Source organism: Sphaerodactylus townsendi, linkage group LG06, assembly GCF_021028975.2.
Source record: "Sphaerodactylus townsendi isolate TG3544 linkage group LG06, MPM_Stown_v2.3, whole genome shotgun sequence".
NCBI classification, from domain to species: domain Eukaryota; kingdom Metazoa; phylum Chordata; class Lepidosauria; order Squamata; family Sphaerodactylidae; genus Sphaerodactylus; species Sphaerodactylus townsendi.
In genome coordinates this window covers 72646589-72657499 of record NC_059430.1, presented here as the reverse complement: position 1 = coordinate 72657499, position 10911 = coordinate 72646589, and the positions used below count along the sequence as shown (strand labels likewise).

Below are 10911 nucleotides of genomic sequence, written 5' to 3'. Positions count from 1 at the left end.
ACGCTTTTGAGCAATCTGAGTAAAAAAAGAAAAAGAAAAAGAGGAAAGAAGTATTGGCTTTTGTACCCCACTTTTCTTTACCTTAAGGAGTCTCAAAGCAGCTTACAATCACCTTCTCCTGCTTTCCTCACAACAGACACCTTGTGAGGTAGGTGGGCATGAGAGAGTTCTGAGAGAACTGTGACTGGCTCAAGGCCACCCAGCAGGCTTCATACTGAGGAGTGGGGAATCAAACCTGGTTCACCAGATTAGAGTCTGCCACTTTTAACCACTACACCACACTGGCTATGTAATTCTTACTTAGGTATATGGAATAATTCAAATTCTTAAGCCTGCTCTCGCACTTTTTAGAAGCTTATTTCTGTGCTGACCTCTTCAGAAGGCTAAAACTCTTAACGATGCAGCTCATTAATTCATCTTTACAATCGAGTCTCCTGAACTTCTTCCTCAGTTTCTTCTTGCAAGGCAGAGATTTTAGGCCTGGATCTGCGTTTACTTGAGTTTCTGGGATGTATTGGGAACAGTCTGGCTCGATCACTGTGGCTGATGGCTTGTCGAAAGGAATTCTTCTCACTAAGTAGCTTCTGGATTGATTCATATTGCCTGACTTTATTGTCTTCTATCACCTAGTAAAAAGAAATAGCTATGTCAGATTTCCAAAGCGAAACTCTGGTGTAAATAACAATACAGTTGTGTAGTATATCATTAGAAAACTAATAACATTATTATGAGTGAATGAATGAAAATAATTATACTATTTACAGCACTTTGTATTTCACCTTTTGCCTGATGACACTAAGAGGTAAATGTATTACATTAATTTTTGTTAAATAAACTTGGCTCTAGAGATATCTCTGGCATTTTCAGACTATTTCTATGACTGTGATATAATATTGTTTGTTATTTTAATTTTGTATTATTTTTAGCTCAATGAAAAATATGCAATCTAAAAGTCTAGAATTCCAATGCTCAATAAACTAAATTCAATTCTTGACAAAACTGGTACAGCATTACTGTTCAATCTGTTTATTAACTTCCATCATAAAAGAACAGTAATTAAAAAGTGAGATTTATTTGATTCGAATGTGGTGGATTTTGCTCGTTAGTAATATGACAGGTTGATGAAGAGAAATATCCCAATTTGGAGAAGAACTGCATGTGAGTCTCTTCACCAAAGCATAATAGACCCGTTATATTTACCTCAACCTGAGGGGTTTTTTTAAAAAAAAGGCCAAAATTGCAATCTTTTTAAAAAATCCTGGTTGAAACCACTACCAAGGGAATGGCACAGGTGCACAACCCAGTGGTGGGATCCAAAAATTTTAGTAACAGGTTCCCATGGTGGTGGGATTCAAACTGTGGTGTAGCGCCAATGGGGCTGGGTGGGGCATTCCGGGGGTGTGGCCGGGCATTCCGGGGGCGGGGCATTCCTGGAGGGGGCTGTGGCAAGGACGCAGCTGCTGCGCCGGTCCTTGGGCGGGAAACCAATGCACGCAGGCGCAGGCTGCAACACACGCCGGTGCACCTCCTGCTAGACTGCTTCAAGTTCTGCGCGCTACTGCTGAGAGGAGGGGCGTAACTAAGGCAAAAATCACGTGGCAAAATCACCAATTAGTAACCCCCTCTCGGCACACACAAATAATTAGTAACCTACTCTCGGGAACCTGTGAGAACCTGCTGGATCCCACCTCTGGCCCAACCACTTTATTTTTCCCACCCTCTCTCTCATTCTCCTGCCTTATGACATGTCAGTTTTGTTTCTGTTGAGCTGCCAACCGGTGGGATTGTGCACCATTTCAAAAATATCCCCCAAGCACGTTTTCTCCCCTTGGCAACGCTGTGAGCACCATTTCACCCATATTTGTACAGCAACAGACTCACAACAAATAGTACCGTTTATTTTCCTTTTTATTTTTGGGGCGCTTTTTATTTTTTGGGTGCTCAGAGTACATAACTAGGCACATGCATACCTTTGGATATGGATAGTACATATTGCTTTGCTCCCTTTTTGAACCAATTTTATTATTTTGTAAATCACAACGTTAAGGGATGCTTCATTTTCACATATGTTGTGATTTCAAAGCCCTAATTTTTTTCCACACCATAGAAATGAAAGGGGGAGATCCTGCTCAGGCTCCTGGGGTTGGTGTAGGCAGAAGGAGGACTGTGGTAATGGAACAGCCAATCAGAATGCAAGAAAAACGGGAGTTTTTTTAAAATAGCAGGTTTGTGCAAAGGGGCAAAAAGAAAACGGATTGTTTCCTTCACGGAAAGCAGGCACCCATGTGAAGGACAGAAACAGAACAAAATAGACCCAGATTTAAAAAATAATGGATGTAATCCATTATTATTATGCTGTGCGGAATCCATCTGTGTTGCTTAATTTGGCCCATAGGTTCAGGAAAGACAATTACAACCACAAATAATTCTTTCCACCCTCAAAAAAACCCCTAATAATTCAAATCAGACACAAAATCCGGCTAGATTTTTCATTCCACCTCACTTAATTCCCCAGCTCCCTCTGCAGAAGGTTTTCATCCATACTGTTTTCTTGATTCCTAGCGTAGCTTTTGTTGTTCAGAAGGCCGCCTTTCTCTCTTTTTTACCTGCTGAAAAACTGGCTGGATCCAACCCAAGGTTTTTTGTTTGTGCATGCATGCTTCCATGAAACCAGCTAAAGGAAATGCTCTTGAAATTTGGAACACACGCACAATGAAACCTACGACTATACAGGTACACAGCTACTTTATCTATTGGTCTATGTCATGGAAAATTCCATCAAGTTAGCAACACGGCTATCAAACAAGTTCATGAAACAGGTAATGCTATCACTGACTAATTGTACTATGTTCTTGGTATCAGAATTGTGCAGAAGAACTATAAGGTATGAAAAGGAAAACTGTGTTCTGGACAATTAGTACTTGGATAGGGAACTTGGTGTTTCTTTCTAAATGTCTCCTTTTTTTAAAAAAAAAAGTATATTGAAGGCTATTATTTTTAAACCATTAGTATCAAGTGACAGGCTGTTTCACCTTGTGGTTCCAGAACTGCAGTTCCTAGAAGGCCTTGTTGTAGAACAACTTATTTAAAAATCTTTTTTTCTCCAAAAATGAGCACATATGTTACTTTTGTTTGTAACTATGATACACAGAAATATAATATTGTTTGTGTTTTTACTGCCTGCCCTGTCTTAGACTTGCATTGGAATAGAACTTTCTATGGTCAGCAGAATGTGTAAAGCTTGTGGGTGTGACCCTGTTTTTTTCTATGCACATTTAACAGAGATACAGTGTCTGGTCTTTGAAAGAAACTCACCAAAAATCGCTGGCATTCTAGTAGGGCTTCTAGTCTGTGTTCTGAAAGTATTACAGTACAGTTTGCAAAAGCCTGCTTGAGAGTTTTTTTAATAACTTGAAACGTCCTGAAAGATAAGTAATTTTTAATTGGTGAACAGTGCAATAAACATGCTTTACAATGTTTGCCAAGGTTTTGTAGCCTTGTAATATGGCAGCTACAGTTCAGATGAGATGTCACGTTTAAAAGCCCTCCCACCCCCACCCCAATGCCTAAGGAGGTAGTGCGGGGATGTGCTGACGGACTTGCCCTCCCTGGGGCACTTACTCCAGCAGAGAAGCAAATGTGCTGGCGAGAAATTGCCATGGCCCTCCATGACCATGCATCACTACTACCTCCACCGACTTAGTGGAGCATTCCAGATGCATTGCTGGGGGTAAATTCCACATAAGTCAGATTCCACCCAGCCGTTGCCTGTTGTAACACTGGCACCAGGGGCTTGGATTTTGAGGTGGTGCAAATTCATAGAGACTAATGGAGGGCTTTTTAGTGGTGGGGAGGCTTTTTTTCTTTTTTGCATTCCCATGTTGCTGAGAAGCCGTCTTGGAGGTGGTGAGGCAGCGCCACAGCAGCTCCACGTCCTGCCACCAGCGGTTCTGCACTGAGCTTTTAAAATGCAATGACAGGAAAAATACTTTGCCTGTTGTATATCTGCCTGTCACCTAGCTCTTAAAACCATAGATGTAACTTCCATGGGGACATCCAGGGATAAATGCCCCAGGTGCCCCAGTGGGAGTCACATGGGGGGTGGAAAAATTGCCCCACATAATTCCGGAAAGGAGGGGGATGGCTGGGCCTCTGCATGATGTGTGTGTGCCTCCCAGGCTAAGGCCTGCCCCGACAGTGTGCGCACTTGTTGCTCTGAGGCCCAGCCACGCCCCTCCTCCTTCCCAAAAGTGGCCAACAAAAAAGCAGCTGGCTGAAAAAGTAGCCTGGTGGGAACTAAACTTCCCAAGAGACATTGTGAGCACACACACACCCCCGGGAGGCCTCTGCAGGTGTTGGGGCTCACAAGGTCTCCTGGGAAGTGTAGTTCCCACAAGGCTGCATTTTCCGCCGACTGCTTTTTGCTGCCAACTAAACTCAAGTAAGTGGGGGAAGAATGGGGGGTGCCTTTTTGCCCTGGGCGCCATTCCCCCCCCCATGCTACTGCTTAAAACACAACAATCCTGCCTTATTTTTTTAACCTAGCTAGGAGATACTCTGCCAAAATGTTTTTAATCAATGTATAATCCACTATTGAGCCTTCTTTGTATATTTCCACCATTCAAAACTCCTGTGACTCCACATTAAATCTGTAAGAAAGTACATAGAAAGTACACAGTGTGTAACAGACTTCCCTCTGTGATACACCTCTGAATATGCCAGCCACAGCACAGATGCAGGCGAAACGTTAGGAACAAGATCCCCCAGACTACGGCTGCACAGCCCAGAAAACCCACCACAACCAGTACATAGATGTTGTTTAACATCTATATGCAATCGTTGGCTCAACTGGTCCTGAGTTTTGGGTTGGGTTGTCGTCAATATGCTGACACCCACCCTGGATGGCCAGCTGGCCATTGCCCCAGATGCTCTGATGCTGTGTCTCAAAGCTGTGGCAGGATGGTTGAGGCTAAATCCATCTAAGATGGAGATTCTTTGGCTGGGCTGGAGGGAGAGGCTGGAGGGCTTTCAACTGCCTGATTTTGATGGAGTGGCTTTACAAACTGTTTCCTTCATCAAAAGCCTGGGTGTGACCTCGGAATCTTCCCTATCAATGGAGGCCTAGGTCGCATAAACGTCAAGGGTGGCATTTTCCCATCTTTCTCAAGCTAGGCAGTTGGCTCCCTATCTCTCCCATGCTGATGGCTACTTCCAGGTTGGACTAATGTGGTTTGCTGAATGCTGGCCTACCCTTTAAATTGATCCAGAAGTTAAAGCTGCTGCAACATGCAGCAACCAGGCTCCTTACTGGAGCCTCTAGGAGAGAACATATCACTCCCATTTTACTTTGGCTGCACTAGTTGCCAGTCGAATTCTGGGTCACATTCAAGGTGCTCTGACTTTTAAGGCCTTGAGCAGTCTGAGACCCTCATATCTTCCAGACTGCATTTTCCCATAATGCTGATGGAGGTGACTCTGCTCTTCTGATGGAAATCTGCTAGTAGTCCCCAGCCCTAAGGTTACCAGGTAGGCCTCAGCCAGAGCCAGGCTTTTTCAACTCTGGTTCTAGCCTGGTGGAACTCTCTGTCTGTTGACACCAGGGCCTTGTAGGATCTTTTTCAGTTCCACAGGGCCTGTAAGACAGAGCTGCTCCACCAAGTCTTTGGTTGAAGCCATCCAACTACTTATCCTATAACATTGTTGTGCTGGCTTCCTGATTACTTCCACCAACGATAACTAGACCACATATCATTGGTTGCCTTTTGGTTGTTTAAATGGTATATCTCTTTTTGTCTATGCTTTCCCCCCTTTCCTCCCCCCGTATCTTATCTTTTAGATTAGATTTTCAAGCTGATTTGGAGAAATATTTTGCCATTATGAGTTGTAATTTATATATTGTAATTGATTTTAATAATCATTTCTGATATGTTTTATGTAACACTATTGTTGTAAGCTGACCTGAGTGAGGTAGAAATATAATAAATTAAATTAAATTAATAACTAATAAATTAAATTGAATTAATAACTAATAAATTAACTTTATAATGAATTGAATTAAATTAATACCTAATAAATTAACTTAGTGATTAATTAAATTAAATTAAATTAATAAGTAAAAGGTCCGTCTTGTAGTTCTTCTGGGCAGTGGCAGTATTCAGACATCATCACAAGCTATAATTGAACTTTCATCAGGTATGAGCATAGTTTATTGCCAGGCTGGTGCCCTCTACCCCCTCCTCATGCTGAGCATGACTGAAAGCTTCCTGGTTTGATAGGTACAAGCACCTCATGACGTTTGTTTACTGTTTGCAAATCAGGAGTCTAACCTGGGATTTAACTGAGATTTCAGATCCTCAGCTTGAGAGGATTCTGCATAATTCACAGAGGCACCTGCTTTGGAATGTCATGGCAACCAAACTGTGCATGCAGGAGGAGGAAGAGGAGAGAGGGAGGAGTCAAGCTGTGCTTGTGCCTCACTGCATGTTGATGCAGCCAATGTCTCATACTATATGTATGCTCCTCGTCCCAAACCTAAAAAATGTTGGACATATAGCACTCCTAGATTTTTTTAAAAAAGGCAAACTCTATGCTGGGGATAATTAGAAAAGGAATTGTTAATACAACTGCAAAGATTGTAATGCCCTTGTATAAAGCAGTGGTGTTCTGTGTTCAGTTCTGGTCGCCACATCTCAAAAAGGATATCGAAGAGATAGAAAAAGTGCCGAGAAGGGCAACGAGGATGATTGAAGGATTGGAGCACCTTCCTTTTGAGGAGAGGCTGCAGCGTTTGGGACTCTTTAGTTTGGAGAGGAGACATCTGAGGGGGGATATGATTGAAGTCTACAAAATTATGCATGGGGTAGAAAATGTTGACAGAGAGAATGTTTTCTCTCTTTCTCACAATACTAAAACTAGGGGGCATACATTGAAAATGCTGGGGGAAAGAATTAGGACTAATAAAAGGAAACATTTCTTCACACAACGCGTGATTGGTGTTTGGAATATGCTGCCACAGGAGGTGGTGATGGCCACTAACCTGGTTAGCTTTTAAAAGGGCTTGGACAGATTTATGGAGGAGAAGTTGATCTACGGCTACCAATCTTGATCCTCCTTGATCTGAGATTGCAAATGCCTTAGCAGACCAGGTGCTCGGGAGCAGCAGCAGCAGCAGAAGGCCATTGCTTTCACATCCTGCATGTGAGCTCCCAAAGGCATCTGGTGGGCCACTGCGAGTAGCAGAGTGCTGGACTAGATGGACTCTGGTCTGATCCAGAAGGCTCTTTCTTATGTTCTTATATTCTTAAAATATTTTCTGAAGTGTTGTTATAATCTTACATCAATATTAGTTCAATGAAGCTGCTTGAGTTATAAAAGAGATGTCTCAAAACCTCAGTACAGTATCATAAAAGATAATTACTTCAGTAGTAAGAAGTAAATCAACAAAACTACTGGTTTTGAATAGTTTTTACACTGGAATATTTTTGCAGTACTTACATAGGATCGAGGTGAGCACTTGGTTCATCAAGAAGAAGGATTTTAGCTTTACTGAGGATGGATCTGGCAAGACACATCAACTGTTTATGGCCATGGCTGAGAACACAGCCACCGTCCTGAAGGACAAAATCAAGCTTCCCTGGAAATTGTTCTATTACAGATTTCAGTCCAACCTATGGGTGAGAGTGAGAAGCAAGAGAAAAAAAATGTTCTGTGTCATGCAGACTGGAGACAGACCAAGAGGGCACATTTTTGTCCTGTGTCAAAATTACTGTAAGACCTAACACGGTTGAGTTTAGAATATACATGATAATGCTAAGTGTTTCTTTTTGCCCAGAGTTCTTTCCAGTGCAATAAACAAATATTGCAGATACTCCATGTAGAACAGCAACAATGCAGAAATAATCCTTAGTGCAGTTTTGGAATGGGAAAACAGCTTGGGCGAGAGCACAGGAGCCCTTCCCCCTTCACTGGCAGTATTCCAAGTCTCATCATGCTTTCCTTTACTTTTTTCAAAACTGCTCCCTGCACTGCTGCATGGCTGCAAGAAACATTGACCCAACTCTTTTTAAAATCTTGGCCCTTATGAGCACCAGATACTTTTCCTTGTAGTTGTCATTGTCACAATGAACTGCTCTTGAATTTTTGATTCTAAGGTCTAGAGGAGTACCAGAGGAAAATGGCGCCTGGAGCAACACCTGCTCCGACCCCCCCTCCCCAGTTCCCTTACCTTAGCCGATGGCAGTGGTCCTGAGCAGCCTGGCGGGGCCAGTCCTGCCATGGGCCACCCCTTGGGTTGGTACAGCCCCACTGGCTGAAGGAGCAGCCTGGCAAGGCCAGGCTGAGGGCAGGCCCATGGCAGGCTCCCGGCCCTGCTGCTCCTGGCCTGACTGCTCAGTGGGCGTGGGGGGAGGAGGGGGGATTTTGAACCCCCATGTGACCAACTGTCCTGTGCCCAGGGACATATGACACCACATGTCCTTGTGGTTGGTACGCTCCTGCTAAGGTCCATCTAACCACTTGTGTCTGGCACTTCTGGATAATCTTTATTTAATAATATCTAAGTTTTGAGCCTGATAGGTCTTGTAGGACTAACAGTGCAATCTGGGAGGGAGGGAGTGAGGGAGGGAGGGAGGGAGGTTTCCATCTAGAAGTGGTACAGACTTACACCAGGGGATTTGGCCTCTCCGAGGCACTTACATCAGCGAACCTGCCAATGCCAAACTATAGTGGGACCCTTGGATGCCTGGCCGCAACACCCAGTTCCCTACCAGCACACCCATAATGCTCAGAACTATAGCAGCATCCTGGGAGTATTCCAGGGGATAGGGCCCTCTTTGCCCCCATACACTGTTGGAGTTGCCAGCAGAGATATGCCATGGGACAGTTTCAGGTAAGGTTTTGTTTTTGTATCTTCCATGCTCACCCAACAGCTCTGGATTGAGCTGTAAATAGGAGTACAGTAACTGTGACGCTTGGCTTGTTCTATGACAGCAGCAGGAAGCAAATGGAACTATAAAGTGCTACAGTTAAGCAATATAAACAGCTATATAAAATATATATTACAATTATTTGCTTTGTACTGTGCCTTTTGGATCCATTCTGCTTAGCCACTTGTGCTTTCATCAAGTGTAAGAAGCCTTCCTCAGACACAAGAGAGGCTCTTCCACTGCCACCAAAGGAAGGTTCATTCCACTGGGGAGAAGTGCTGCCAAAGGAGGAATGGAAGGTCCAACCCCTAATCATACACGTGGAGTGAATTCATTGTACCAATTTGGACCGAGCAACATCTTGATCATCAGAAATTAAACTGCATTTACATTAAACTTAAATAAAAAAGAAAGTCATGTCTACCTCCTCAGCAACTTTCCACAGTTCTTCATCTTTCCATTGGCCATAAGGATCCAAGTTTTTCCGAAATGATCCAGAAAATATGAATACTTTCTGTGGAACAGAGTATTTTTTTAAAATCAGGTAGTAAACCAGAAAGAAAGCTAACACTGCTATAACCAGCTCTAAACAATCTTCATATGTGTTCAGTGAACTCTGTGGTATACTTGGCCATTTTAATTGTAACCTAGGTGACAGGTCATACCAGAGGAAGCCATCAACAGTCCAAAAGTCTCATCCCCACTGTGTGATGTGGATAGCATCCTCTGTTCCCAGTGGCACATGAAGCAATTACAGATTTTAAATATGAACAGAGTTCCTGCTGAAGACCTGAGGCATGCTATTCTTTGGCAGAAATTATGTTTATATTACTTAATGGAATTACATCACACAACAGTCCCAGTAAGGCTGAGGCTTCTTAGCTGTAGTTCTGCACTCTTGGATCTACTTTCAGCCCACCCTTTCCCACCATCCCCCTGACTGCCCAGTGCTTCCTAAACATCAGCTGCTACTCACATCTGGTCAAGAGAAGTAAGGCTATCTTTCAATCCCACATGACAGCAAGTGCATAACTACTTGATGGCAGCAGTAACAATAATGTATGTATGCGGAAGTCCTGCACAATTGGCACTATGGTATGCATTCTTTCCTTTGTTCCTTCTGTGTTCTGTAATATGGGAGTGGAGGAGGCAGATTGAGATTTCTAAATTCCAAGGTAGATGTTTGCCTTCTTCCTCTCAAACCTGCACTGAAGCCAGTAAGATTGCTGCCCTTAGTTCTAAAGAAAACAGAAAACTTTGCTTTCCCCACCTCTCTACCTAAAACTGATAGTTGCACACATGAGAAAAAAAGAATCACAGAGACAAAAATCAATATTTGTTTAATATCTTTGAACACTGCATGACTGTGAGAAACTGTATCTCTTTGACAGGAGTGATTTATTCTGCTTCAAGTGACAGTAACTTTTTCATAACTATTCTAAGATGAAACAAATGTGACATTTGCTGCATCAACAGGACCTTTATTAAGGTTTTTTTCGTCCCCATTCAAGTCATGTTAGTTCCTTGATAGCTCTCCTTCTGTTGTTTATACTGAACATACACTAGCTATAAGGGAAGGAAGATAACCTTATATAGATTTTACCTCTTCCTATTTTACTTTTACCTCTTTCTATTTTACTTTTCTAATAGAAAACATGTCATACAATGTTGTATTGTTTCACAACAAGTTTGATCATGCGTGGCTGCTATTTACACACAGTAAGCACCAAAACTAAGATAAATAAGCAGAACAAAAAATAAACAAACAAAAAATAAAACAAAAAACAGATGAACAGAAATGTCATTCCAATACAGATGATGCCGTAATGATTACTATATTGACTACTACTATATTACTGTATTGATTACTATATTTGCCTGGGGAAAAAAGGCAGACCTGACTATGGGCAACTTTCTACCTGTACTTGCCATACTAAGTCTGCAATTTTGCATATATGGAATGTTCTCTATCAAGAATCATAAATAT

At 42.5% G+C, this 10911-nt stretch overlaps 1 protein-coding gene across 1 annotated transcript in view; it reads right to left on the bottom strand.

Annotated features, from left to right (window-relative positions):
- Window positions 1-237: 237 nt before the first annotated feature.
- CFTR (CF transmembrane conductance regulator) overlaps window positions 238-10911 on the bottom strand; it is a 116011-nt gene continuing 105337 nt past the window's right edge. Inside the window, exons 24-27 of the mRNA XM_048500629.1 lie at window positions 9349-9438; window positions 7495-7667; window positions 3316-3421; window positions 238-626 (exon numbers count right to left, since the gene is read on the bottom strand). Of these exons, the coding sequence (XP_048356586.1) occupies window positions 420-626; window positions 3316-3421; window positions 7495-7667; window positions 9349-9438 (576 nt within the window). The 3' untranslated portion in view covers window positions 238-419. The remainder of the gene's footprint in view (window positions 627-3315; window positions 3422-7494; window positions 7668-9348; window positions 9439-10911) is intronic.